The sequence below is a fragment of the Coloeus monedula genome (assembly GCF_965178545.1).
Source record: "Coloeus monedula genome assembly, chromosome: 8".
Lineage (NCBI taxonomy): Eukaryota > Metazoa > Chordata > Aves > Passeriformes > Corvidae > Coloeus > Coloeus monedula.
Genome location: NC_138788.1, coordinates 37476251 through 37501250, shown reverse-complemented (window position 1 = coordinate 37501250; position 25000 = coordinate 37476251). Strand labels below are relative to the sequence as shown.

Sequence of the window (25000 nt, the reverse complement as noted above, 5' to 3'; positions counted from 1 at the left end):
ACACCACGCACCAGCTCAGCTGCAATTTCTAAGTGACTGGGCCAGAAAATTAAATTTCTGCTTTCCCATTCAAGATAGAAATAAATGAGGGACTTGTCTCTATTCCTCTTTGTCAGGGAGCTGGGGCTCACCAAGAACTTCACCTGGGCAGCTTCGAAATTCTCCTCATCAGCTGCACCTTGCAGACAGAGCTTGAGAGCTGAGCTGTGCTCCCTCATGGCCCGTGTGACAAGAGGCCACCACTGGCCAGCACCTGACTCAAAATTCAGAAATTCCTGGTGGTGCACACTGAATGCAACTCCTGGTCCCACCTCTACCCTCTTCTTCCCCTCCTTTCTTGGAATTCTTGTTTTTGCCTGGGAAGGTCTCTCCTCTCCTTCTCCAGAGGAAATAACAAAAATTAAACTGAATTTACCTAAATCTGCATTGTCGGAACTCAACAAAAATGCAGCTTCCCAGGTTCCAGCTCTTCTGACTTGTCCTGCTAATGAGACACACAAACATGCCCACAGCTCCTAAATAAATCAGAGGAGATGCTGTTTCCTAATTACACTGATGGGCAGGCAGGACCATCTGGTTACAGTTAAGACTGGGACAAACAGGGAGAAAACTCCCCAGGATTTATGCTGCAAGTGTCATTCCAATACTAATGAATCCAAAATACAAGGTGAAGAGAAAGGATTCAATGCTCACACACCTGATAAGGCACAATTTCCAATTCATCCCTCTCAATTAAGCTCACTAACATCAACATTTCCAACTCAACAGGACCTTCAGTTTGAGGTCTTGGTCAGGATCATCAACTAAACCTGGGAGTGCAAAACTGGGCAGCAAAATTGGGCATGAATTGGGCAAACTGGGAGAAATAAAGCGACAAACCATCACAAGGACCTCGAATCCCACCTCAGGACATAAAATCCAGAACCACCACAAAGGAAGTGAGAGATGTGGGCTCTCAAATTCATTGATATGTCCTACAAGATTATTCATCATTGCAGGGCTCTAACAGCTCCCATGATGAAAGGAAAGGAAAGGAAAGGAAAGGAAAGGAAAGGAAAGGAAAGGAAAGGAAAGGAAAGGAAAGGAAAGGAAAGGAAAGGAAAGGAAAGGAAAGGAAAGGAAAGGAAAGGAAAGGAAAGGAAAGGAAAGGAAAGGAAAGGAAAGGAAGGAATTCGGAAGGAAGGAAGGAATTCGGAAGGAATTCGGAAGGAAGGAAGGAAGGAATTCGGAAGGAAGGAAGGAATTCGGAAGGAATTCGGAAGGAAGGAAGGAAGGAAGGAAGGAAGGAAGGAAGGAAGGAAGGAAGGAAGGAAGGAAGGAAGGAAGGAAAGAAGGAAGAAAAAAAGAAGAAGAGAAAAAAAGAAAATGAACAAAGGCTGGAGAGGGACTGGGGACAAGGCATGGAGGGACAGGACCCAGGGAATGGCTTCCCAGTGCCAGAGGGCAGGGCTGGATGGGAGATTGGGCAGGAATTGTTCCCTGGGAGGGTGGGCAGGCCCTGGCACAGGGTGCCCAGAGCAGCTGGGGCTGCCCCTGGATCCCTGGCAGTGGCCAAGGCCAGGCTGGACATTGGGGCTGGGAGCAGCCTGGGACAGTGGGAGGTGTCCCTGCCCATGGCAGGGCTGGCACTGGATGGGCTTTGAGGTCCCTTCTACCCAAACCAGTCTGGGATTCTATGAAAGCGGAATAAATCCATGAATTTTCACATCAGCTTGTGTAAAACTGATTTTGCAAACTCGAATTTGTTTTATCATCCTACAAGCACAGGGATATTTCTTCTCCCAGACCACAACATCGTGTGCTACGTATTTGGAATGTTATACAGATTTGGAACTAGAGGATCTTGAAGTTCCCTTCCAGTCCAAGACATTCAGCCAGAAGGAATCCCTTGCATCCCCCACGTACCTCCACAAACCTCTTCTACATCCACTCGGGGAACAGGGCAACACCAAGCCAGCTTATTTGGGAGAAAGGAAACATTAATTCTCTGCAAACCTTTGACCACACTGGGTCACCACTGGATTACTCAGAACAGGTAGCCTGATGTTCTCCTCCAGGAAGGCTGATGGCAGAGGAGGTTGGGAGGCACCAGCATCTCTCCTCTGTCTTTCCCTGCTTCCCACAGAATCACTTTTTCTCTGTAATTCCACTTAGAGTTACACTGATGAGGTGTTTTTACCGTTTCATTTCTCAGCACGGCCCCAAATATCCATTCCCAAAGGACTCTGGATCAAGAAATCTGCACCCTCAGTTGCTTTGTGAAGATCCTGTTGCCAAAGATAACCTGGCCTAGAAAATTAATATATGAAACATGCAATGCAAATGGGCTCCACTACGTGAATAAAGTGTAAGATCCTCGCTGGGCTAAAAAAGGAACAGCAAATTCTTCAGCTTTCTGTAAGTTCCTTTGTAAATGTGCACATTAAAAATAATACTCATTAAAGGGCTTAAATGCAATAAAATGGAACTATTTCCTCACTGCATACAAATGAAGTCAGTATCAAAGTACTTCTTTTTACTTGTATTTATTATTGAGTTATAAATACCTAACGAATGGAGCTAAGATGTACACAGCACTTTCCAAACTAATTCACAACGTCCTTCCAAGAATGCAGCAACAGTAAATAATTCCCAGAATCTTCTGGCTTCCATCTCAAAGTTAAGGTGTACTTTTTCTTTCTTTTTTCTTTTCAGGAGTATGTATTTAAGCAGCCAACAAAACAACTGGGAAGAGGTAAAGTGTGATCCCATGAAGTCACTCAGCCTCTTGACTGATGCTGGTGCCATCACACAGGACTGCTTAAATGAACTGCAACTGGAATTCCCGAGATCCAAATTATTTAAACAGACATCCTGGAAGCAAACAGAGGAGCAGTCCTACCAGTGACCCCTGATGGGATTTCAGAGACTCGAGGTTGCTCAACTGACAGGCAGCCCTAAAATCTGTGCCTTGCTTGGAGGAAGTTTCTGCCAGGAGAGGAGGAGTCTGCAAAGGCACAGGCAGAAATTTGGGTTACTTGGGGCATGAGAAGCAGCTGGGGTTGGGGAAACACCCCAGTCCTGCACCTATTAAAGAATGATCTGATTTTCCAAAGCATCTAAAGAATATTACAGGGATTTTACTCAGTTGGTAAGGTTAATAATCACACGTTTACCTGATGCAACAGCCCCATTATTTTACATAAACTTGCAGCATCAGGAAATTCCTCCTCCTGCTTCGCAAGCTGCCACAAAAAAGAGGCTGCTCTTCATCCCGTGCTCTCCTGCCAAACCCAATGAAGTCAGCACAGGCACAACATGTTTATACAACATTAAGGGTTCACGTTAAGCTGAAAGCAAGGAGGAAATTTGACTTTCAGATTGACAAATGAAGAGTGCTCGTGTATTCTGGAGTCTGCAACAAAGGAGCCGGTTGTGTTCTCGCCCACCGCGAATCCCTAACAAACCCTCCTCCCTGGAAGGATGGTCAGAGCTAAGGTCACAGCACCCTCCATCTGCATTTCAGATCTTGACTTTTGTTGGCTTTACTACTTCTTTTGGCATTAAATATGAATGATGCTCCCCGAAACATTTGGAACATTAATTATAAGGAAATAAAGGTAGGGAAGCGTAGGGCTCCGGTCATTGTTCACCTACGGAACGACAACCAGGAGCTTCCAGCAAAGTGCTAAAATATAAAAGGGCCATGTTCATTCATGTATTGGTCCAAGCTGCAGCACTGTAAAGTACATCAAAAGGTGTTAATGGTTTCAATATTTATCTGCTGCAGGGAAGCACTCTAAAAAGAAGACAGAAAAAAATTTCTGCTAATGGCTGTGTCTCTCCATTAAAATGAAAAGCTTAATGCATCTTATAATCAGAGGACAATTTGCAAATCATTAAGAGAAATGTAAAATTCCATTAAAATACAAATCAAGAGTCCCTCACTGGACTAATAATCTTTTTGATATTATTTTGCATTTCACTATTTCTGTTCCCAATATCCAGGCACCACAAATGATCAGTTCTTGAACATGCTATTTACCACAGCCTACTTCTTTAACGAGAGACTGAGAGAAGTATAATCTGCTATTCAGAGCAGGTACTAATGAAGAATTCCATATATTCTGAAATTTAATTAAAACCCCAAAGATTTCAAATTAGATGCAATTTGAAATGCCTGGGGCAGAAATACATGCACTTGCGTGGCAAGGGTATCACGCTGAAAGTTGATACCGTAATTGGTCTTGATGTATTTTTGTGTTGCCAGGCTGAAGCACAGAACTCATAACCATATAAAAATTCTCTGTAGATTACCTGCTCATTGAAAATGCCATCACTCAGGTAGTTCTCTACTAAATTACCATGCTACTAAAATGCACAAAGTGATTCGAAGAGAAGAGTGGCACAGCTGGTCGACGCTGCCAATGAGTTATGCATGCGTCGACGCTGCCTTTTTTCTTAGTAAAATATGCTCAGTTGAATATTAAAATATAATTGGCATTCAACCTAAGTAGCTTAAGCCATTTTGTTATCTTCTTTTAAACCGATTTGGCTCCTCCACAGTTATTTTCAAGGATGCGATTCACAAACTAATGACACCATCACATTCAGCTAGATTTGTACTATTCTACATTTGTCATAAATAGGGACAATTTCTACAGCCTTCTAGGGATGTCCTTTAATACTGGCTCCTCTTGAACATCAAAGGCCCAATTCATGGGGAAAAAAGAAAGAAAGGGAAAAAAAGGGAGTATGCCATTTATGTTGTGCTTGCATATTTTATTCTGGGAAGAGTGCGGGATGCAAATTTCTAGTGAAAAGTGTGTTTTTCCACTTAAGTGAGTCCTTGTTTCTCCCACAATAAAATGGTCAGCAAACAAACTGGTCAGGAGATGTGGCAAAACATCTTGAAAATGGGTCAGAAAGGGGCATCCTTAGGTCAAGCAGCAGCAAAATACCTTTATTGTAACATTTTTTCCCTCAGATGAATTTATTTATGTGCCCCTAATATAAGGGCTGTCAGAAATGTCACTATATCGTCATTTCCTGAAAAAAAATTAACAATATTACTTAGAAACAAGGTGCCCACCATAGTAACAGTCCCATTAAGCACATTACCTTTGAAACACCAAACAGGTTAAGTGTATATGACTATTGATGATATTTCCCATCAATACAGGGTTTTAAGTAAACTTGCCTGAAAGTTCATTAATAAAACGGGTGTGGGAGGCTGTATTTATAAAATCCTTTCCTTTTATCTTGATTGCATGGGTTTTTATTAAGGAGGGGTGCAAAGGTTACGTGGGGCTGCATGTGTGGCAAACCAGCCAACAAATCAAAGGAAAAATGAATTAAATTAAACTTATTCCTCACAGGTCTGCAATGAGAGCAGGTGCTGAGGTCTGGGGCTCCGGGTGAAGATGATGAGCACATGACTCTGGATAAAAAAGTCATTTTCCTACACTGGTGGGGTTTTTCCACCTTCAATTCTTACCTTTTAATCTGAATCTCATATACAAGCAGCAATGTCAAAAGTTACCAGGTTGGTCAAAATGTTTCTTAGATCAGGGTCAACTGATTCCCTTTATTTCACGGGGAGAAAAGAGATGTGATTTTGAGCAAATTCACTTTATAAAGAAGCCTCACACACCGGCGGCTTTTAGAGCTGCTGATTTCAGAGTCAAGCTGCCCTGACTTTGGTCCAACTGCAATTCTGTGCAAATATTTATCATGGAATCATGGAATGGGTTGGGTTGGAGGGATCTTAAAGCCCATCCAGTGCCAGCCCTGCCATGGCAGGGACACCTCCCACTGTCCCAGGCTGCTCCCAGCCCCAATGTCCAGCCTGGCCTTGGGCACTGCCAGGGATCCAGGGGCAGCCCCAGCTGCTCTGGGAATTCCATCCCAGCCCCTCACCAGCCCCACAGGGAAGAATTCCTTCCCAATATCCCATCACCAAAACACAAACCCCGCCTTTCTAAACAAAAGTTTGGAATAATTTCAACATCCGCACGTCTCTGCAGCCCTTTCAGAGTCTTGAATATTGAATATCCTCAAATTCTCTGAGAACAAGTAAAAATATTGCCATTGTACAGGTGAACACTGGCTGAGGATCTTCAACCCACTCTTACCTAAATAAAGCCTATTTATAAAATGCTCCTTTATTCTAATTATGGCCTGCCTGTAATAATGTTAAGAATACTGGCAAGAAAGGATTGTCCAACTGGAAATACAATGAATTTTAGAAAGCAAGTGACCCTTTCACTGCTTTCCCCATGACAGGACAGACACACTGCTTTCTCCATGATTCTTCTGAGGTCACATCAGTGATGGTTACCCTGAAAGGCTCCACCTAAACCCCACGAGTATCTGGAATTGGTGCTGCCAAAAAGGAAATTTGCACCTGAGAGGGCCTGAATTGTCCTCAGTGGCTCACATTTGGCAGACAATTGATCCTATGAACGCCAATAAGAGTATGTAAGATATACTTAAAACCACACAGGCCTCCACTGAAAATTACAGGAATTTTGGTCTGAATTCAACAGGAATTGAGTCAGGAATTTTGCAGATATTTTGGTCCAAAATGCATTTGTATTGATTTTTTTTTGTTTAGTTTTGTTTTAAAGTAATGGGCCAAGTGGGCTGGAAAAACAATGAGAGATATAAAAGTAACTGGGCTATTTTGGGGTTTTGTTGTTTCCATTTTTGAAGGTTGGAGAGGATTGATTTCTGTTTGCAGAAAATTGTAGGAAAGTATTGGATTGTAAAAATCCATTAAATGTCTCACAAAACAGTGACTTTCTCCTTATCAAAACTCCTCTCACATGAAATGGTAATAAAAGAAGATGCCAGTCTCTGGAATTTGAATTTTGAGTTGGCAGACAGAAATAGGAAAGCTTGTCATCTCTCTGCACTTGAATCTGCCATGTCCAGATATGTGAAGTACAAACGTTTCCGAGCAGATTATTTCATATTTAACACTTCCTAAAAGCCTAAATAGAAGTGTATTTGCATGTCTGATGAAGCTGCAGGGTTGAGAAAGGGAAAATCAGCAACATTTCTCAACTTTTTTTTCTTTAATGAATTGAACCTCCACTAGAAAATTAAGAGAATTTCACAGATTGCAGCATAAATCAGGAGTAAAAATGACAGTTTTTGTTTGCCTAGGAAAGGACAAGTCCTGCTGCCTCCTCAGCAAGTGAACAGCGCAGCTCAAGACTGCAAAATATAAATACAGAATCAGGGAATGGTTTGGGATGGAAGGGACCTTAAAGGCCACCCAGTGCCAGCCCTGCCATGGCAGGGACACCTCCCACTGTGCCAGGCTGCTCCCAGCCCCAATGTCCAGCCTGGCCTTGGGCACTGCCAGGGATCCAGGGGCAGCCCCAGCTGCTCTGGGCACCCTGTGCCAGGGCCTGCCCACCCTCCCAGGGAACAATTCCTGCCCAATCTCCCATCCAGCCCTGCCCTCTGGCAGTTTCTACAACCTGCTAGATTCCCACTTTCCCAGATTAATTCATTGAATTTCCTGTTTTTACTGGAAATAAGGGAACCATGAAGCGATGACACCGGGACTCCTGCTCTCCCTGTCGGCTGAGTTTCTGCTCTTCCTATTAAGGATGGCTATGCTTTAAATATAGATATACCTCTACCTCTACCTCTACCTCTACCTCTACATCTACCTCTACCTCTACCTCTATATCCATATCTATATAATAAAGGAAGGAAATCCCATGGACTGGTCCCTGATGCAAAATCTGATCGTAAGTCTCAACTTCATGACATCTGAGCAAAAAGGTCACAAGAAGAGTGACTAAATACTTTGAACCTGAACATGTGTGTGCCTGCAGTATGACAATAGGTACTTAAAAAAGTTCCAGACAGTTTATCCACAAACTGGCACCTGAAGCTTCAAACTTTCCAGCTTTACTTGACAATATCTCAACCAAGTCAATGATTCTTATGGGTTTTTTTTACTGTAATTTAAAGGAAGGGAAAACATATCTGTAATTCATCTTAGTAATGTAAATTACTTTCTTATTGAAATAATTTTTATATATTGGAGAAGTCTTTGGCTAAGTTGTATGTGGGAAAAATTTACTCTCAGGATACCATAATTAGGGTGAGCAGCACAGCCACTGAAATCCCTTTTAAATATATGCACCAGGGGATGTTGAATTTGTCATCTCAGAAGCAGACAAATCAACAGTCCCACAATTTCGTGATTTAAGCATTCTGACCATAAAAAGAATAAGGAAAAACTCTGGCCTTTGCTGAGTCACAGTCAGAAAATACAGAAAATCTACTTTTCTTTCTTAATTTGCTGCAGGCTGGCACTTTTTTACAGTTTAGAAAGTGCAAAACCAGTAAAAGAGAGGTGTTAGTGCCTCTCCTGGAAGGGTGTAGAGTACTGAGGATGCAGTTATGGTAGAGATCCCACAGCCCCGCAGACCCAAGAGAAGAGTGAATCAAGGGATGCCTCCGACTCCACAGAGGTGACACAGAAATTGAGGAGTTTCCTCAGCCCACATCTGGCACTTCCCTGTGTTCCCACCATCCCCAGGCAGGGCTGGGGCGGGTTCACAGCCCATGCTGAGCAGTGTGAATGTCTGAAGGAGCAGGAAATCACAGGGTAATTATTGATTACAGGCCTGGCTACGTCACCTCGGAGGGAGAATGGAGCCGCTCCCGGCTCCTTTGAAGGCTCCGTGCTCCCATTATGTATGAGGTGTTTCATCAATATCCCCTCTTGGATGAATAACGTACACCATGCACGGGGAATTTCAGCTGCAGAGCTCTCCTCCCTGCTCTCCATCCCCAGGCTGCTCCTCCTGGATCTTTCTGCACAGCTGGGCTCTGCCTTTGGCTTGGAATGTGGCAGAGTCAGGGAATGGTTTGGGTTGGAAGGGATCTTAAAGGCCATCATGTTCCTGTCCATGGCAGGGACACCTCCCACTGTCCCAGGCTGCTCCCAGCCCCAGTGTCCAGCCTGGCCTTGGGCACTGCCAGGGATCCAGGGGCAGCCCCAGCTGCTCTGGGCACCCTGTGCCAGGGCCTGCCCACACTCCCAGGGAACAATTCCATCCCAATATCCAACATAAACCGATGTTCCTTCAGTTTAAAACCAAAAGTGCCCTAACCCCACTTCCAGACCTCTAAGCCCCGACACAGGAATTCCCAGCTCATCTGAAGGAACAGGAGGACTGAGCTGGACTGAGGGAAAGGCTCAGCTTTGCTCCAGGCCTGCACCCTCAGGACACGGCCCTGATGGAGGAACTCCACCCCCAGGGATCTAAAGGACTCATCCGGTGAGGACGGCACAGCACGCCAGGAGCAGAACCCCGGGGCTGCTGCTCGTCACAGGGCGAAGGGAAACTCTGGTGTGCCTCCAATTTCCTCTGCTCCTGGGCCCTAATGAGCCATCTGGTCTGTGCCACACGCTCTGCCCCGCTGCAGGGCACAGCACAGCAAGGGCAAGGCAGCAAAGCCAGGAGGGACCAATTTAGCATCGCCCTCCCCGTGTTCCGGACCCACAAATCACCCACCCCCGTGCACAGCCCTCGAAATAGTAACAGTCCAATCTTCTTTTTCATATAGAAAGGGGGCTAATGACCAGGATATATTAAGAGCAAGTCATCATTTCCCATTAGGAATGTTCAGGGATTTTTCTGAGGTGTCCCACTCAGAGGAGTGGGAAAACCTGACTTTCTCTCTGCTCAGTGAAATTCCACACTGAGCGCTGGCCAGGACACAGGTTGTTGAAAACTCCACATTTTCAATTATGCTTAAAAATAAATATATTGGCTGCATATAAACTGGAGAGCCAGTAAGGACAGAACTCCTGGAGTTGTTGGGAAACCAAACTTTTCCCTCTCCACAACTTCCTGACAGGGAGCCAGGTGGGGTCGGACTCTGCTCCCAGGGAACAAGAACCAGGATGAGAGGAAACGGCCTCAAACTGTGCCAGGGAAGGTTTAGATTGGAGATTAGGGAAAATTTCTTCATGGAAAAGCTGTCCAGCCCTGGCACAGTCTCTCCAGGGCAGTGGTGGAGTCACCACCCCTGGAAATGTTCAAAACCCACGTGGATGTGGCATCTGAGGACATGGATTAGTGGTGACCACAGTGATGGTGCTGGGGCTGGATGATCTTAAAGGTCTTTTCCAACCCTAATGGCTCCATGATTCCATGATTTTCCTGCCTGCCTCAAGATTCAGATTCCACCTTCACCAATGCCAAGTTATGAGAGGAATGGTTAATTTTGTACTTTAAGCGCTTTTGACGTTTCCCCCATTTAACAGGAATTTAGAAAACTGAAGGCACTTCAGAAAAATTTAAGACATAGGAGGAGCCACTGAAACAGCAAATACAGAACTTTTATAGAATTTCTTAATAGAGTAAATATAAGGCAGAACATCTCTACTGTCTGAATCTGCAAATCTCTCTGCTTTTGCTATCTCAGAGTTGATTGTCATGATTTTTCTCTCCACAAGGAACTATGCCTCCCAAGTGGCACAAAGGCAGCTGCAGAAAACTGACCATGAATTCAGAAGTGTTTCATCCCAAAAGCACTCACTTGTTTTTTTTGTTAAATAAGGAATGTTTTTAGTGCGTTTTATGACATAGGCAAAACCCTTCCTGTCCTCAGATGAAGTTAGTGCAGAAAAATAAAATAAAATTTGACATAAGCACTGATTAGGAAGAAATTATGCAATAGTCAGTCCTGACCACAAAAGGACTTGAGGATGGAACTCGAATCCTCTATCAAAGAACCCATTGTCAGTGGCCATATTTACAGGGAAGGGGAGGAAAGAACAGCCAGAGGTTTTGTTGATGATGGAATCACAGAATTCCAGCCTGGTTTGGGTTGGAAGGGACCTTAAAGCTCATCCAATTCCAGCTCTGCCATGGGCAGGGACATCTCCCACTGTCCCAGGCTGCTCAGGCCCCATTTGAAGAGCTGCTGCTGAACAGAAACGTAAGAAAATCAGAGTGATGAGAAAAAGCCTTTCTGGCTTTGGATCCTTGTGCTCTCACTGATGTTTGTTCTGCGTTTTTAAGTGCCTGGAGAAATGAGTAGGCACTTTCAAATGTAAATGTATAAAAGTAAATAAATACCAAATTCCTAATTTAGCAAAACTGCAATTCTGATGTGCAGATAAACTGAAGTGCAATCCATCATAATTTGATTTTTACCTCACCTTTCTCCTAAATAACTCTTAAAACCAGCTCCTTCAAATTTTTGACATCTATTTCCACATTCCTTCCAACCTAATTTTTTTTCTATTTTATGAAAGCATTAGTAGGAGAAAGTCACAGAAGAACAGAAATGCTCTCACATTGCTGTGATTGGAGCCAATTAACTCTTCATTAGAGTTTCCATGAGGGAGGTGCCTTCCCCCAGTAAAACACACACCTGGGCCCAGGCCAAGAGCAAATGATGGAGCTAAATGAAAACAACCTGAACACGCAGGTGCTGAAGCCAGAGCGCTGTCCTGCAGCCCCTGCCCGTGCTGCAGGTGGTCAAACCCAAACCCCTGAGCACCAGAGGTCAGTGGGACCACCAGTGCCACCCCTCACAAGGCCACGGGTGCTGCAGGGACCCTCAGCTGATGCTCACAGCCACGTCCCATCCCTGACACAGCTCCTGGCTGGGTTTTGAGCTCGGATGGTGCTGAAGAACTTTCCCTCCTCTCCCCAAAAATTCAAGGGTGATGATTGTTTCCCTCAAGAAGTTTCCTGTTAACAAATATCCTTATTTTTCCTCTTTTAAAGGATCCTCAGTCCCTTCAGTGTTGCCTGCACAGGAATGTTGTGTCCTAAGGAGGAACCAAGTCTCCCACAAAGTCAAACCTCTCAGGTCTGAACCCCAAACCAGCATCTAAAACAACATCAGCAGAGCTTCAACCAAGGATTTTCATTCACAAAGCTAAAAGGAATTCAGGAGCCCATTTAGGAAAACTAATGAAAAGAAAAAGCATGATTTTAAATGTTTTATAATCTTCTGATGGATGATCTGGGAGGCAGAATTCCCCTGCTGTTGTTCAGAGATGGCAGGAGCAGCAGCAGTAATATTTCCTACCCAGCTTTGCCTGTTCACATCCACCTCAAGGATAAAGTTTCCACAACGTGGCACTTCATTTCATCCCAGCTAATAAGAAAATTCCTCAGTACCACCCTGGAATTTGACTGTGAAAGATCTGGCACTGGGGAATTCACGTAACAGGGGAAAGTAAGTACAGAGGATGCTCATGGATACAAAGTTGCTGTGCAAAGCTCACAGATCCTGAGACTCCCTTACCCACTGAGAAATGGTGACATTTGGGGCAGGCAAGAAGGCACTGCAAACATCAGACTTCTGAGATTATTATTATTATTATTATTATTATTATTATTACCAGTTTCATTCCAAGTGGTTGATTTCTGTTAGGAGGCCTTCAGAAACACGGATAATAAATGGGGAATAGGGAGGAGGAACTTTTCTCAGGTGTTGCTTTTAGCCAGATTCATAAATAACACAACTTCTTGGTAACAATTCTCTTTGTCCTTTGTTTAAAAATATCAGCATATTATCTATGATAACTTTGGGGAATAAAACCACAGTGACCTGACACAGCCTATCCCTGACTGCTTCCCTGGCACTTTTCTGCTGACAGGGACACAGAACCACAGATCAGGGAATCACTGAGGTTGGAAAATCCCTCTGAGCCCATCAGTTCCAACCATTCCCAGCAGTGCCAAGGCCACCCACGTCCCCAGGTGCCACATCCACAGGGCTTTTAAATCCCCCCAGGGACGGGGACTCCACCCCTGCCCTGGGCAGCTGTGCCAGGCCTGGACAAACCTTTCCATGAAGAAACTCTCCCTAATCTCCAACCTAAATCTCTGCTGTTGCAATGTGAGTCCATTTCCACTCCTCCTGTTCTCTGGGAGCAGAGCCAGACCCCATCTTCAGCCAGGGAGTTGTGGAGAGTGATGTCAAAGCCTCAACGCCCCTTTCTGCTGGCCAAAAGCTACTTTAAGTAGCCACCACCTCACTGAGCAGCTCGCAACCCTTCGGGTGTGTTTGCACCCCAACCTTTCGGTGCTGGCAGCTGAACCACATCATTTTATAGACCAAGGACGAGGGAGGGTGGGAGCCAGTGCTGGTGGCTGATGGCAGAGGGCAGGGAGAAGTGGCACTGACCTCTCTGGAGCAGGGGGTGGTGGAAGGATGGCACGGGCAGGGTCCCCGTGGTCGCTGGCTCACAGAAGTAGGCTCGGAGCCAGGCCGTGCACTGCTGCAGGGGCTCCGTCATCTCCTCGGCCCCCTCGCACACCTCGCAAGCCACCGAGGACTCAGCCCTGCTGAGACACAGAGAAATGCAAAATTACAAGGGTAAAAATGACAAAACCAGGCTGGACAGGGCTCTGAGCAACGTGGTCTAGCAGAAAGTGTCCCTTGAGCAGAACAACACTAGCTGGAAGGTCCCTTCCAACCAAAACAGCTCTGTGATTCTGTGATAAAACCAAATATTCACACTCTCTATCAGCAAAATAAAAACCTCGAAACATTTCATCTGGAGTCAGATCTTTTTTCTTCTCAGAGAGAAATGAAGGGATTCCCCACAGCAGCAACAAAAATTCACCCTCACCACCTCTACAAATGCAAAGACAACACAATGTTATAAACACCTGTAGGAAAATCCATGGAAGATCGGTGTGAGGAAAAAGCCATACGGGAAATATCAGGGAGCAAGAACACCACCCAAGCCCGTGGTGGCTGACACATCCTTGTGCTTCCAGGGTGGATGGAGGTGAGGCTCCTCCTCCGTGTCCCCCAGGGGCACAGTCCCTTGTCCCCAGGGGCCATCCCTGGGGAAGGAGGGAAGGAAGCAGCTCTCTGCCGCTCCGTGCCCTCCTCGGCCCCGCTTCCTCCAGCGCCGTGGCAGGCCTCTGCTTCCCTCCCCTGATTGAATTGGAAGGAAGCAATTGAGAATTCATTTGATTTTCAATGGCAGCTCGTGCTTGCAGGGGCTGAGGAGCAAAGTGAGCAAGCAGAAAGCACCTGTAAATGAGAATGTGCTTCCTCCCTTGCTCCTTTTTATTCTTTTCCTCTGCAAGAGCAACGTGTGGATGAGAGCAATGAGAAAGGGAACCCTGAATTTGCACGTATCCAGCTGTGTTTTCCAAGCTGGATGTTCTCAGGGATGCAGAGCAGTGCTGGGAAAGGGGTGATGATGCTCTCCTGGTGCTTCCCAAGGCTGGGGTGCAGTTGGGGGGGTCACTCAAAACTGCAGAGACCTGTGTGAGGATAGCAATAAAAAACCAGCCTCCATGAGACATGATGGAGACAACACCAAGGGCGATGGCCAGAACAGCAACCCCTGCCAGCAAGCTCCTCATATCCAGAGCCCTCCCCACCAAGGATGGGCCATCCAAAGGTTTCCTGATTCTTGCAGCTTTTTCTCCCAGCTGGAAATAAAGCCAGAACCAGAAGTTCCTCAGTGCTAGACCTCAACAGCAGAGTCTCCTGGTGAGAGGCTGGATGTGTCCCAAAGCAGGAAAACTGAGAGAAAACTGTGGCAATATCAAAATACCTGTGAACCTGAGACAAGGGAAGAGAAAACCAGAGCAACTGTGCCAGCCAGGTACGGGGACAGAACAAACCAACCCTGATTCCTGAGCGTGCCGCAAGGAGGGGGAAGGGTTTTGTGAGACTCCTCTGAGCAAAAGCCAAAGCAAACGAACCAAGAGATGTTCCAGTAGCAGCATCAAAGAGCCCGGCTCTGCTTCAGCCTCGAGGCAGCTCTGCAGAGAGACCCAACATCTCCAGTGCCTGATGCAGCCCAGCACCGAGGCGGGCGCGCCGGGATCATCAGCGGAGCGTGCGGACAGGAGCAGGGATGCGCCGGGGGCCCGGGCACGGCTGCCCTCAGAAGCAGAGCCCTCGCTCGCCTGGTGCCTGATCCAACAGCTCTGCCATGCCCCAGCCCCGACTCTGATTAACTGTGAACCACTGAAGGCCATGCAATTACTGATGAGCAAGTGGAGGGATGCAGAGACGGACAATTAAAACACTCCAGCCGCACCGGAGTCCACGGCTTGGAGCAGAGGCAAATCGAATCTGCAGAACCAGCTCTGGATCCAGTTCAGTAGGTGTTGAGTGCAATTTTATTTCTCTCTTTGAATTTATTTGTTAAATTAATGCCTTTGATTCTTTATTTTCTTTCTGTGTGTGAAGTAGGATCAATTTGCTTTACAAAACTGATGTCTACTTCATGCTACTTTTCTGATTAATAATACCTTTGCTAGGAAAAAGGTATGAGAATCCATGCCCAAACTTTTTTACATGAATGCCCATGACATGGACTTCAAACCAAGCTCCCAACACCACGGATAATCCCTTATTTCACACAGGTACGACACAGCAGAATGTGGCTCTGTTTTACTGGGGATTGTTGGAGCTACAACAAAATAATAATGAGAGATATATTGACAGTAACTCCTCTGAAACCTGGGAGAGAAGTGGGGAGACTTTTCTGCTCCATTTATCCAGAAGAGCACGGAGAGCGCTCAAAGCTATGCATGCCTTATGTTTTTCACATCATCCTGTTTCCCATTCTTGGGAGTCTGGAAATCATTTGGGCTGTAATGTGACCATAAAACAGAAAAACTCCATCTCCTCATGGATCCAGGAGCAGCAGCTCCAGGCTCTGCCTCCAGCTGCAGACCAAGGGCATCGAACCATCATCAGTCACCCCCAAAACTGGTGGGGAGCAGCCACGAAGACTCTGGGAGCACCTCCCAGGGCCTAAAGGGGATCCAAGTGATCTGGAGAGGGACTGGGGACAAGGCATGGAGGGACAGGACCCAGGGAATGGCTTCCCAGTGCCAGAGGGCAGGGCTGGATGGGAGATTGGGAATTGTTCCCTGGGAGGGTGGGCAGGCCCTGGCACAGGGTGCCCAGAGCAGCTGGGGCTGCCCCTGGATCCCTGGCAGTGCCCAAGGCCAGGCTGGACATTGGGGCTGGGAGCAGCCTGGGACAGTGGGAGGTGTCCCTGCCATGGCAGGGGTGGCACTGGGTGGGATTTAAGGTTCCATTCTGAGCCAAGCCATCACACACACACATTCCTCACTTCTACCAGGTGTTCCCTGGCAGGAGTGTTTGGATAGAATTTATTTTTAAATTTCTTTTTAATTGCTGTTTTTAAGTGCAGTGCCCTGCCACTGCTGAACATCTCCAGATGTTTTTGGTGGGACCATTCTCCCAGCAATTCAACACCAGAGGCTTTCCCAACACCTGCCACCTCCATGGCCATCTCCACCTTGGCAGGGACAGGGAATGCTCTGCAAGGCAGAAATGAATTTGCCTTCCAAGAACGCACTGACCTCTTTTCCTGCAGGATACAAACTCCACACTCTGGAGTGTGCCAACACACACTCCCAGAGCTTCAAACTGGCAAAGAGTTGAAAAAAAAGAAAACCTTCACATTAATTTTGCTTGGCTAGAGATGGCAACAGCTATTCCTGGGAATTTGATGGCCTTAATAAAGAAAAAGAAGGCACATAACTCATACATGGGTGTCTTCTGTTGGCCCTCCTCCTGCTCCTGCCCTTCCCTCCTCCTGCTCCTGCCCTTCCCTCCTCCCCTCTCCCTTTCCAAAGCTGCCTAGCAGCACTCCTTCTACAAACTACCTCAGCATTAAACATCCAACTGAAAACACCAGCTGGCTTTTAAAGGATCTTCTCAGGCTTCAAAGCCTGAAGTACCTTTCAGAAAGCAGAGTCAAAGTGGTCTCAAAACATTCTCAAGAAGAGCAGATGAGTTACATCATGGGAAATTCCCCCCTGGAAGGAAATCCCTCTGCTCAGTGCTCGATTTCTTGGAAGGTTTCTCAACACCCTACCCCAGGCATGGATCTTTGAGCACCTCTAAGTCAAGCTGGACAGGAAAAAGTTGAAATTTAGAGAAAAATATGCATCTAAGACTCATATTAACTACCTGGGCCTAAACTTTAGGAGTGAAAAAGCAAAAGGGGCTCTACTTAATGTGCTGCCCTGGGTGATCCCAAAGGAAAGAATCACAGAGGCACCAGCAGCACACAAGGTGGTGGCTAAAGTGGCCATTCACTGGTTTACCTATGGAAAGTTTGTCTCACACCTGTGATTCAACAAGATGCAATTTTACTTTTATACAGGAAAATAACATAAGCATGTTCATTGAAAAATAAAAAACCCCAAACCCTAAACAAAATATATAAGAAACATGACTGCTTTGCTTTCACCCTGGAATTTTTTTTTTATTTTTCCTTAAAAAGCATCAATGCCTTTTTTTTTTCTGCAGTAGGGCTGGAATAATGAGAAACATTTATTTAAACCACATTAGTATTATTTAAACTGCTTCCACTTTCATCAGAGGCTGTCACTACACTTGTTTGCATTCCTGAATTATGGTGGCTGCTGCCTGGCATCCCAAAAAATTCAAAGTGGAGGTTTTTGTATTTTCACCTGGTCAACAGTCAATCGCTGCTGTTGGGGTTTAGTGTGCATTTTATATGTTATTTTATTTTATTTTATATTTTATTTTATTTTTTATTTTATTTTATTTTATTTTATTTTTTGACCCAGAATTCTTTTGTTTGCAGGAATCTGGTGCCCTCCAATATGTCAGCAGGGTCACATGTCTGTCCCATTCCTGAACTTTTTGGGGATGGTAAATGGATATGACCAATATGGCTTTACAGAGGGATGCTCCATTAAAACTACAGATGCCTCCAACAGAAATAAAAGCTTGTTTTAAGCTATCTAAAGACATCTAGAAATAAATAAATATTTTTTTCAAGTTGGATGAGTCTCACAAAGAGCCTTTTTTCAGGCCAGGCACCCATTGCTGGTGCTGCACATCTCCAGCTCGTGGTAGTGATGCCTAAGAGAGCCCAAGATCAGTTCCAACATGGCAATCCACCACAGGATTAGGGTTTTCACCCACCACAGCTATTCCTCACCATTCCTCCTGCAATCCTGTATACTTCCTTCCACTACAGCCCTTCTCAGAGCCTGCCCAGGCCCGGGGAGCCAGCTGGCTCCTGCATCCCCACAGCTCAGAGGTGTCTTCCCAAAGCTCCATCCCAGCCCTGCTTCTCCGGTGTCTCCTCGTGTTTGCATGGGCTGAAAGGAAGGGAAAGCAGGTTTTAGCAGAGGGGAAGAAAAGCAGCAACACCACCTGTTTCAGTTCAATGGGCTCCTTCCAAAGCCACTGCCAAGAACTGGAAGTTGCTAAGGCGCTTCCAAAATAAACACGTAAGCAGCAGACTGGCTTCGGGATCATCCCACACAGCTTAACCACGATGAAAAGCAGAGCAATGCTGGGAGAAGCCATGCTCTAAAGTGGCAGGATGCTCATTATTTATTTCTGAGCTACTTTTTGCCTCAGTCCTTCATAAACTTAAGGGAAACAAGGCGGACCTTGAGCAGTGTTGAAAGGAAGAGGATGTAACACAACGACTCAGCTGGCACATTCCTGGGAGGAAAGCCAGGAGCTGGAAGCTTCCTTAGGATAAATAAATACCATGAGAGCGTTGTAGCAGCTCCCATAACATATTTATAAAATAGATGCCTATTTATAAAATATTCGTATATTTTAAATACAATTGATTGGTTGACTGTAACATCCAAATCTCACTTCCACTGCCCGCAGCCACACACACCTGAGTGTTTTATCCCTGGAAGACTACCTCACCTTCCAGTGGCTTGCTAAGGAGAGGTTTAGAAACTGAGGCAGTGAAGAGTCCCCTCTACTTCAATTTAAAAATTTTCCATGTTTTTTTCTGGATTAAGACAGAAATGAAAAAAGCTCCTCAACTAAAAAAAATTGCAACTCCTCCTAGCCTGGAGTCAACAAAGTGCCACTGATACACGTGGGCAGACTCAGGGTACATTATTCATTCCAACTGTTCAATTTTTAATTTTTTGGTAATGTTTTATAACTTATATTTTTGTCATTTTGTAATTTTACCTTTATTTTTAATCTTTTTGTGGGTTTTTATTGTGATTTTCTTCCCCAATGGTGGGAAGTACCTGGTGACTGTGGGTACGGAGCTCCGTGAGTGTCACTAGTATAGATAATTCTTAATATTTATAAAAGTTTTATATATATATATATATGTATAAATAGCTAATAACAGAGCTCCTAAACTAGAGTAAATTTTTACATTTGCAGGAGAAGTCACTGTTGATCCTCTAGGACCTGAATGGTAACTCTTGCCATGAAATACATATGAAGGGCCAGGATAATTAAAAAATTATTGGTTTTTAAATGGCATTTTTTTGTTTCATCAGCAAATGATGGAAGACAAGTTGTCACACAACTCTCACACATGTGAATTCACCACAGAAAAAAGTTGCACTGTCTGAAAACTGAAGGCTGTCTTTTTCTTACAATTATATAGATCTGTGCTTGTCTTACCAAACCATTTTTCTCTTCGAGAAATAACTGGTGTGTTACTTTTCAAATGGAAGAATCAGTGATGATTAGCACACAAAAATTAACATTAAAAGGAGGCTCAGTGAGGCAGCATTATTTGTTCCATAGTAACGCAGAGTGAGTAGACGTTTTTACTGGAGCCTTCATTGTGAAATTAACTAAAAAATGTGTTTTATCCACACCTAAATGTCATTTAAGCAGCCTTTCTTTGATAGATGAAGGCTAAAGCCACCCCAAAACTGCAGCTGAATTATCTGGTCTCTAATGACTCCAAACCGATTACGGGATGCAGAGCAATCTCGTTAAATTTTATTCTAAAGCTTACTACCCTCGTGTTTTCTCTTATTTTTCTATCAATGAAGCCCAGGGGGTTTAAGGACAATTCATTATGTATGAGACCCAACTTACAGTGCTTGACTGTTGATTAATAGCAAAGTTTGCTGTGTGTACATTTGCAGCATTAGATGCATACAATATGCTAACTTATTCTTCCACCCAAGCTAATTATTTACCAAAATGACTACTTGAGACTACAATTTATTAAATGCATGCATCCAGTCTCGATTTGGCCCCAAAAGACAGCCCGGAATGAAGATCTTTTACTTGATGTGACAACTTCTGGAAACAGTGTTATTAATATTGTAAATGTGGCAAATAAAGAGTTCAAATAGCCGGGTGGCTCTGCTGCATTTCTTCCCCACAACTGAATCAACAAACAAAGCGCCTTTTTAGGTTTAAAATTCATGGGGAAGCACATCCTGACATAGTTTAATTTAGCTGCTTATAAATGAAGTGGCTGTATGATGGTAGGGAGAGATTAAAAGAGGGATGAGAGCTGCGACGAACAGCAATAACCCCCAATTCCTGTCCAACAGCCCCGACACTGCTCCTTTTAAAACCTATTAAGAAAAATTTGATGCATTTAAGGAGGAGCACAACAACTCAGAGTTGAGTAAGACTAACTCCTTGTCATACAACCTGGGCAATGTTTTCCTTACTGTTTTTTTATCTGTTCCGGAGGATGCAAATTCTTATGGATCTGACTGGTGAGAAATTCTGCATCCCCTCTTTAACCCTGGGAAAGAAGCACCTGCACAGAGATCTGGGCATCATACACATGATATGAATCCCAAATAAATAATATAACAAATAAATATATAATTAAATATATAATACCTTAATAAATTAAATTACTGCTACAATAAATAATAAATAAACACACCTCTTGAGTAAATACAAAGATATCCAAATAGCCTCGTTTCTTTTCCCGACTTTTGAAATAATGATATTAAATTTGGGGACCAAACTGGGCTTGCCCAAGTTTGATGATCCCTGCAAAGCTGCTCCCTGCTTATTCTGTGCTCCTGGTGTGTACCAGCAAACACTTCAAAGGATGGAGTGAGACTCCTGTCTCCACATGCCAAGATAAGGAAAATCAATGTCAATGCCCAAAAGACTCAAGTGATAGCACTGAAGGTCATTAAATGCTACTGACTGCCCTGGACCATTAAAGTTTTGATTGGAATCCTATACAGGGAGACACAGATTTCAAACAAGATCCTGCCCTGGGATGTGGCACTGCGAGAGCACGGCGGTGACTTCCCGAGGAACACCTGAAACACGTCCAAGGAAAACAATGCTCTGTGTGTGTGGGCTTGGCTCCCTTTCCCTGAGCATTTATTGTGTTTTCACAGCAGTGAATCCCATTAGGAACAAAGACCTCTGTTAAAGCAACAGCCAGGTGGAAGGACAACCACAAACTTCTGGTTCTTCAACCACCTCAATCTTCTTGGGGCGTCCCAGTGCCCCAAGCCCTTCATTGCTCCGTGCCGCCCTCCTTCCCTCAATCCCAGAATGGTTTGGGTGGGAAGGGACATTAAAAATCATCTTGTTCCACCCCTGCCACGGCCAGGGACACCTCCCACTGTCCCAGGGTGCTTCAAGCCCCAATGTCCAGCCTGGCCTTGGATAATGCCAAGGATCCAGGGGCAGCCACAGTTTCTCTGTGCCAGGGCCTCCCCACCCTCACAGGAAGAATTTCTCCCCAATATCCCATCTATCCCTGCCCGTTGGCAGTTTGAAGCCATTCCCCTTTTCCTGTCACTCCAGACCCTCGTCCACAGTCCTCTCCTTAGCCCACCTTTAAATTCTCCCCTTTTTTAATGCTGGCCACCACCCTCCTCCTGACCTCACCTGGTCTGGACCATCTCTGTACTGCTCAGTCTGACCTCACTGCTCTACAGCAGATTTCCTGCTCCACCTCCACACTGGTCACCAATTCCAGCACTGCTTTCTTCCTGTTTCCCACACACAGCTTTTCCAGACTAATTCCTGTTCTCTCCAGATTCCACCCTGCACGTTTCTATCTCATTGGTGTTAGCAGGAATCATCCAGGCCAAGACAACCACAGTTAGCTCTGGTGCTCATCAGCACCGGGAGTTGTATCAGCCCGGAGACCTTCCCCAGAGAGACCCACTCCCCTCCATGAATGAAACTCTTCAAAGACCTACAGCTGCGCCCTATTGAGAGAGCACAAATATTCCTAATATCAGAGTGAGCTCTTCATAAATATTTCTGTTTCAAATCAGTGGGTTTGGCAGCAGAACGACCGGAAAATTCACCGAAAAGATAAAAAAAGCCCGCTTTCTGTGCATCTTCTGTGTTGGAAAGGACCACCCTGTTCTAGATTGAGAATGGGGGAGATCAAGCACACCCTGAACCGGCAACAACCGAGCAGATGCTTCACATTAAATGTTTTAAAGCAGGAAGCAAAAATGGAGCCAAGCTCCAAGCGGCAGCACGCTCTGCCCGAGATGTTCGGCAACATTAAGCATAGGTGATATCATCAGTTCTAGCTTTAATTAGGTTAAAAGAAAGTCAGTTAATTTTAGCACTTACAAGAAATTGTTACAAAACATTTTTTCTTATATAAAAGAAGTCTCCCATCAGGCCTCGGAGGTCGGTTTTATCACAGGCAATTAACTGTGTTAGGGCTGGCTGCAGGGGACCCTTAAACCGCACGCCGCATTCCCTGCGCTTCGCCGCGATCTCCGCTGGTTTTGGGGACTCACCACCACTCCCAGCCCTCTGCAACGGCCACAAACCCACCAGCCCTACTCAGAACCCTGCCTCGCAGTGATAACCCAAATGCTCACTGGTATCTGAAGTCAAATTTACATTTTTTTCTACATATCTCAGATAGATATAATCCCAATTATGCATGGATTTAAAAAAAAAAAAACCCAGCGAACCTAAGGGAGTTAAAATACACATTACAACCCTTATACTGCAAGACCCAGGTCCCTGATCTGGTGCACGGGGACACTGAAGGACAAAAACTTTAAGGCTGAATTATTGGAGCTGGGCCCTGACTTTGGATGTCCACCTTGACGTGCGTCAGTGCATGAATTCCAGATGACAGTGAGCACCAAGAATTATAATCAACAGCACCTGCAGATCCTCCAGCCTATTAAAATGAATTAAGATACAGATAAATCAGGAACCTCTTAAGAATTCAACTCGCCAGGACGTTCTTCAAAGCAAGTTCCCAGTGTGGGTGTAAAGTCTGTGACCCCTGAGTATCTCCCGTTGAAGTGAGTCCAGAGGCTACAAAGATGCTCCAGGGCTGGAGCCCCTCTGCTCTGGAGCCAGCCTGGGAGAGCTGGGGGTGTTCACTTGGAGAACAGAAGACTCTGGGGACACCTTAGAGCACCTCATAAAAACTAATACATCCCAATTAAAACAGCAGAGCTAACAGAGATCTGCAAAGCCTTTCTGCAGGGCTTTGAGGTTGCTACCACCCATATCAGCAGGATCTCTCCCAAAATGGCATTACCCACTCAAGAACTGACTGTACCTCTTATCAATCTGGCCTCAACCCAGAAAGACAACAGGAGGAAGAACAAAGAATAGAAAGTATTTTCCTTCATTTGGATCAGCGTTTGCCAGCACTCCCTGTTTGCTCCTTCCAACACTCCACAGTGCCTTGGTCACCTCCGTGCAGGCTTTGTCAGGATGGGCCCTTCTGCACGAACCAAGAGAGCCCTCCCCTGCCACAGGCCATCCCTGCATCCTCTGGATCCACAAGGAAAAGCTTTTCTCTCAGGTAACCAACCAGGACCCAATCACTGCATTGGAAAGCCAGCAGGGTACATCAATAAAACCAATAAAAATACTGTTTCAAAAACTGCTGTTATAATTAACTGAAATAAGAGTCTATAAACTGCCACCTCACAAGAAGCTTGTTAAAGGCTGAGCATAGGAACTGTAATTTAAACACACCCTGCCCTTCATGGACCACCCTGGCCACAGCATGGCTCTTGCTTCTCCCATCTTCCCACGAATCTCTGGATCCCGGGGGATGCCTCATTGCTGGGATCCAGGAGTTCTGGGACTTCTCTGTGCCCTGGGATGCAGAGCTGCTGCAACCTTAAAATCACATCTGAACCTCCTCACAGAGGACAAAGTGGGATCAAGTGGAATTAGAGCCCTGGCACTGCCACATCAGATTCCTGGAATCCTTTGGGTTGGAAGAGGCCTCAGAGCCCATCCCATTTCACCCCTGCCATGGGCAGGGACACCTCCCACTGTCCCAGGCTGCTCCAAGCCCCGTCCAACCTGGCCTTGGACACTGCCAGGGATCCAGAGGAAGCCACAGCTGCTCTGTGCCAGGGCCTCACCACCCTCACAGCCAGGAATTCCTACCTCACATCTCATCAAAATCCACCCCCCTTCAGCTTAAAGCCATTCCCTTTTGTCCCATCCCTCCTGTCCTATCCCTGTGTTGGGAGAGCTGGTGACAGACCACCCTCCTAAGACGAGACAGACAAAACTACTTTACAGAACTCCATTTGGAGTGGGGCAGGAATATTTCCCTGCCTGCTTTCCCTCCTCTCCCATTTGAAGTGAGTGCCTGGAGACCGCTGTCCTCCGAGCTTTGGGTGCATCTGCATTACAACCCCATTAGCTTGTGTACTACACTCATTAATAAATAAGCTCCCCACTTAAGTGCCTTTCTTGTAAATTGGTTTGTTCTGTTCCATATAAATAATATAAATTTCTCTTATCAAATGTGGTGGATTTTTTTCTTTTACCTATGTAGAGACACTCCAGCAATTTAACCTAAGAAGGAGTTCATGTAATGCTCTTCCTCAGTGTCCCTTGTCACCAGCCTGTATTTACCATGGCAGCTGCAATATGTTAAATAGTTAGCATAGCAAAAAATAATGTCTTTAATAACTGGCATAAGTATATTGACCATATGTCAAAAGTAAAAGAAAAAACCCTACTAAATGGATAGTTATTGTAATTGTATTTTAAAACACTGAGGTCATATTTAATTTTGAATCCAAGCTCTTAAAATGCGCTTTCTGGCAAGGACAGAATAATAAAGCCCTTAACAGTAGGAAAAAAAATGTACATTATTATTATTGCAAATCTCTTTTCCAGATTACTAATACTGCCATAAACAAATGGAATGAAAACTTTAATTGTTTTAATCAGAAATATTGTCGCTGGCTTGGAAAACTGCAGCTTGAAGCAAAAGGATGATATA

The 25000-nt window shown here is 45.1% G+C and overlaps 1 protein-coding gene across 2 annotated transcripts in view; it reads right to left on the bottom strand.

Annotated features, from left to right (window-relative positions):
- Nucleotides 1–25000, bottom strand: part of MGMT (O-6-methylguanine-DNA methyltransferase) — a 138035-nt gene that overhangs the window by 17418 nt on the left and 95617 nt on the right. The window contains exon 4 of one of the 2 annotated variants that reach the window (XM_082286585.1): nucleotides 13168–13328. In XM_082286585.1, coding sequence (XP_082142711.1) covers nucleotides 13168–13328 — 161 coding nt within the window. The remainder of the gene's footprint in view (nucleotides 1–13167; nucleotides 13329–25000) is intronic. The other variant, XM_082286586.1, reaches the window with a different exon arrangement.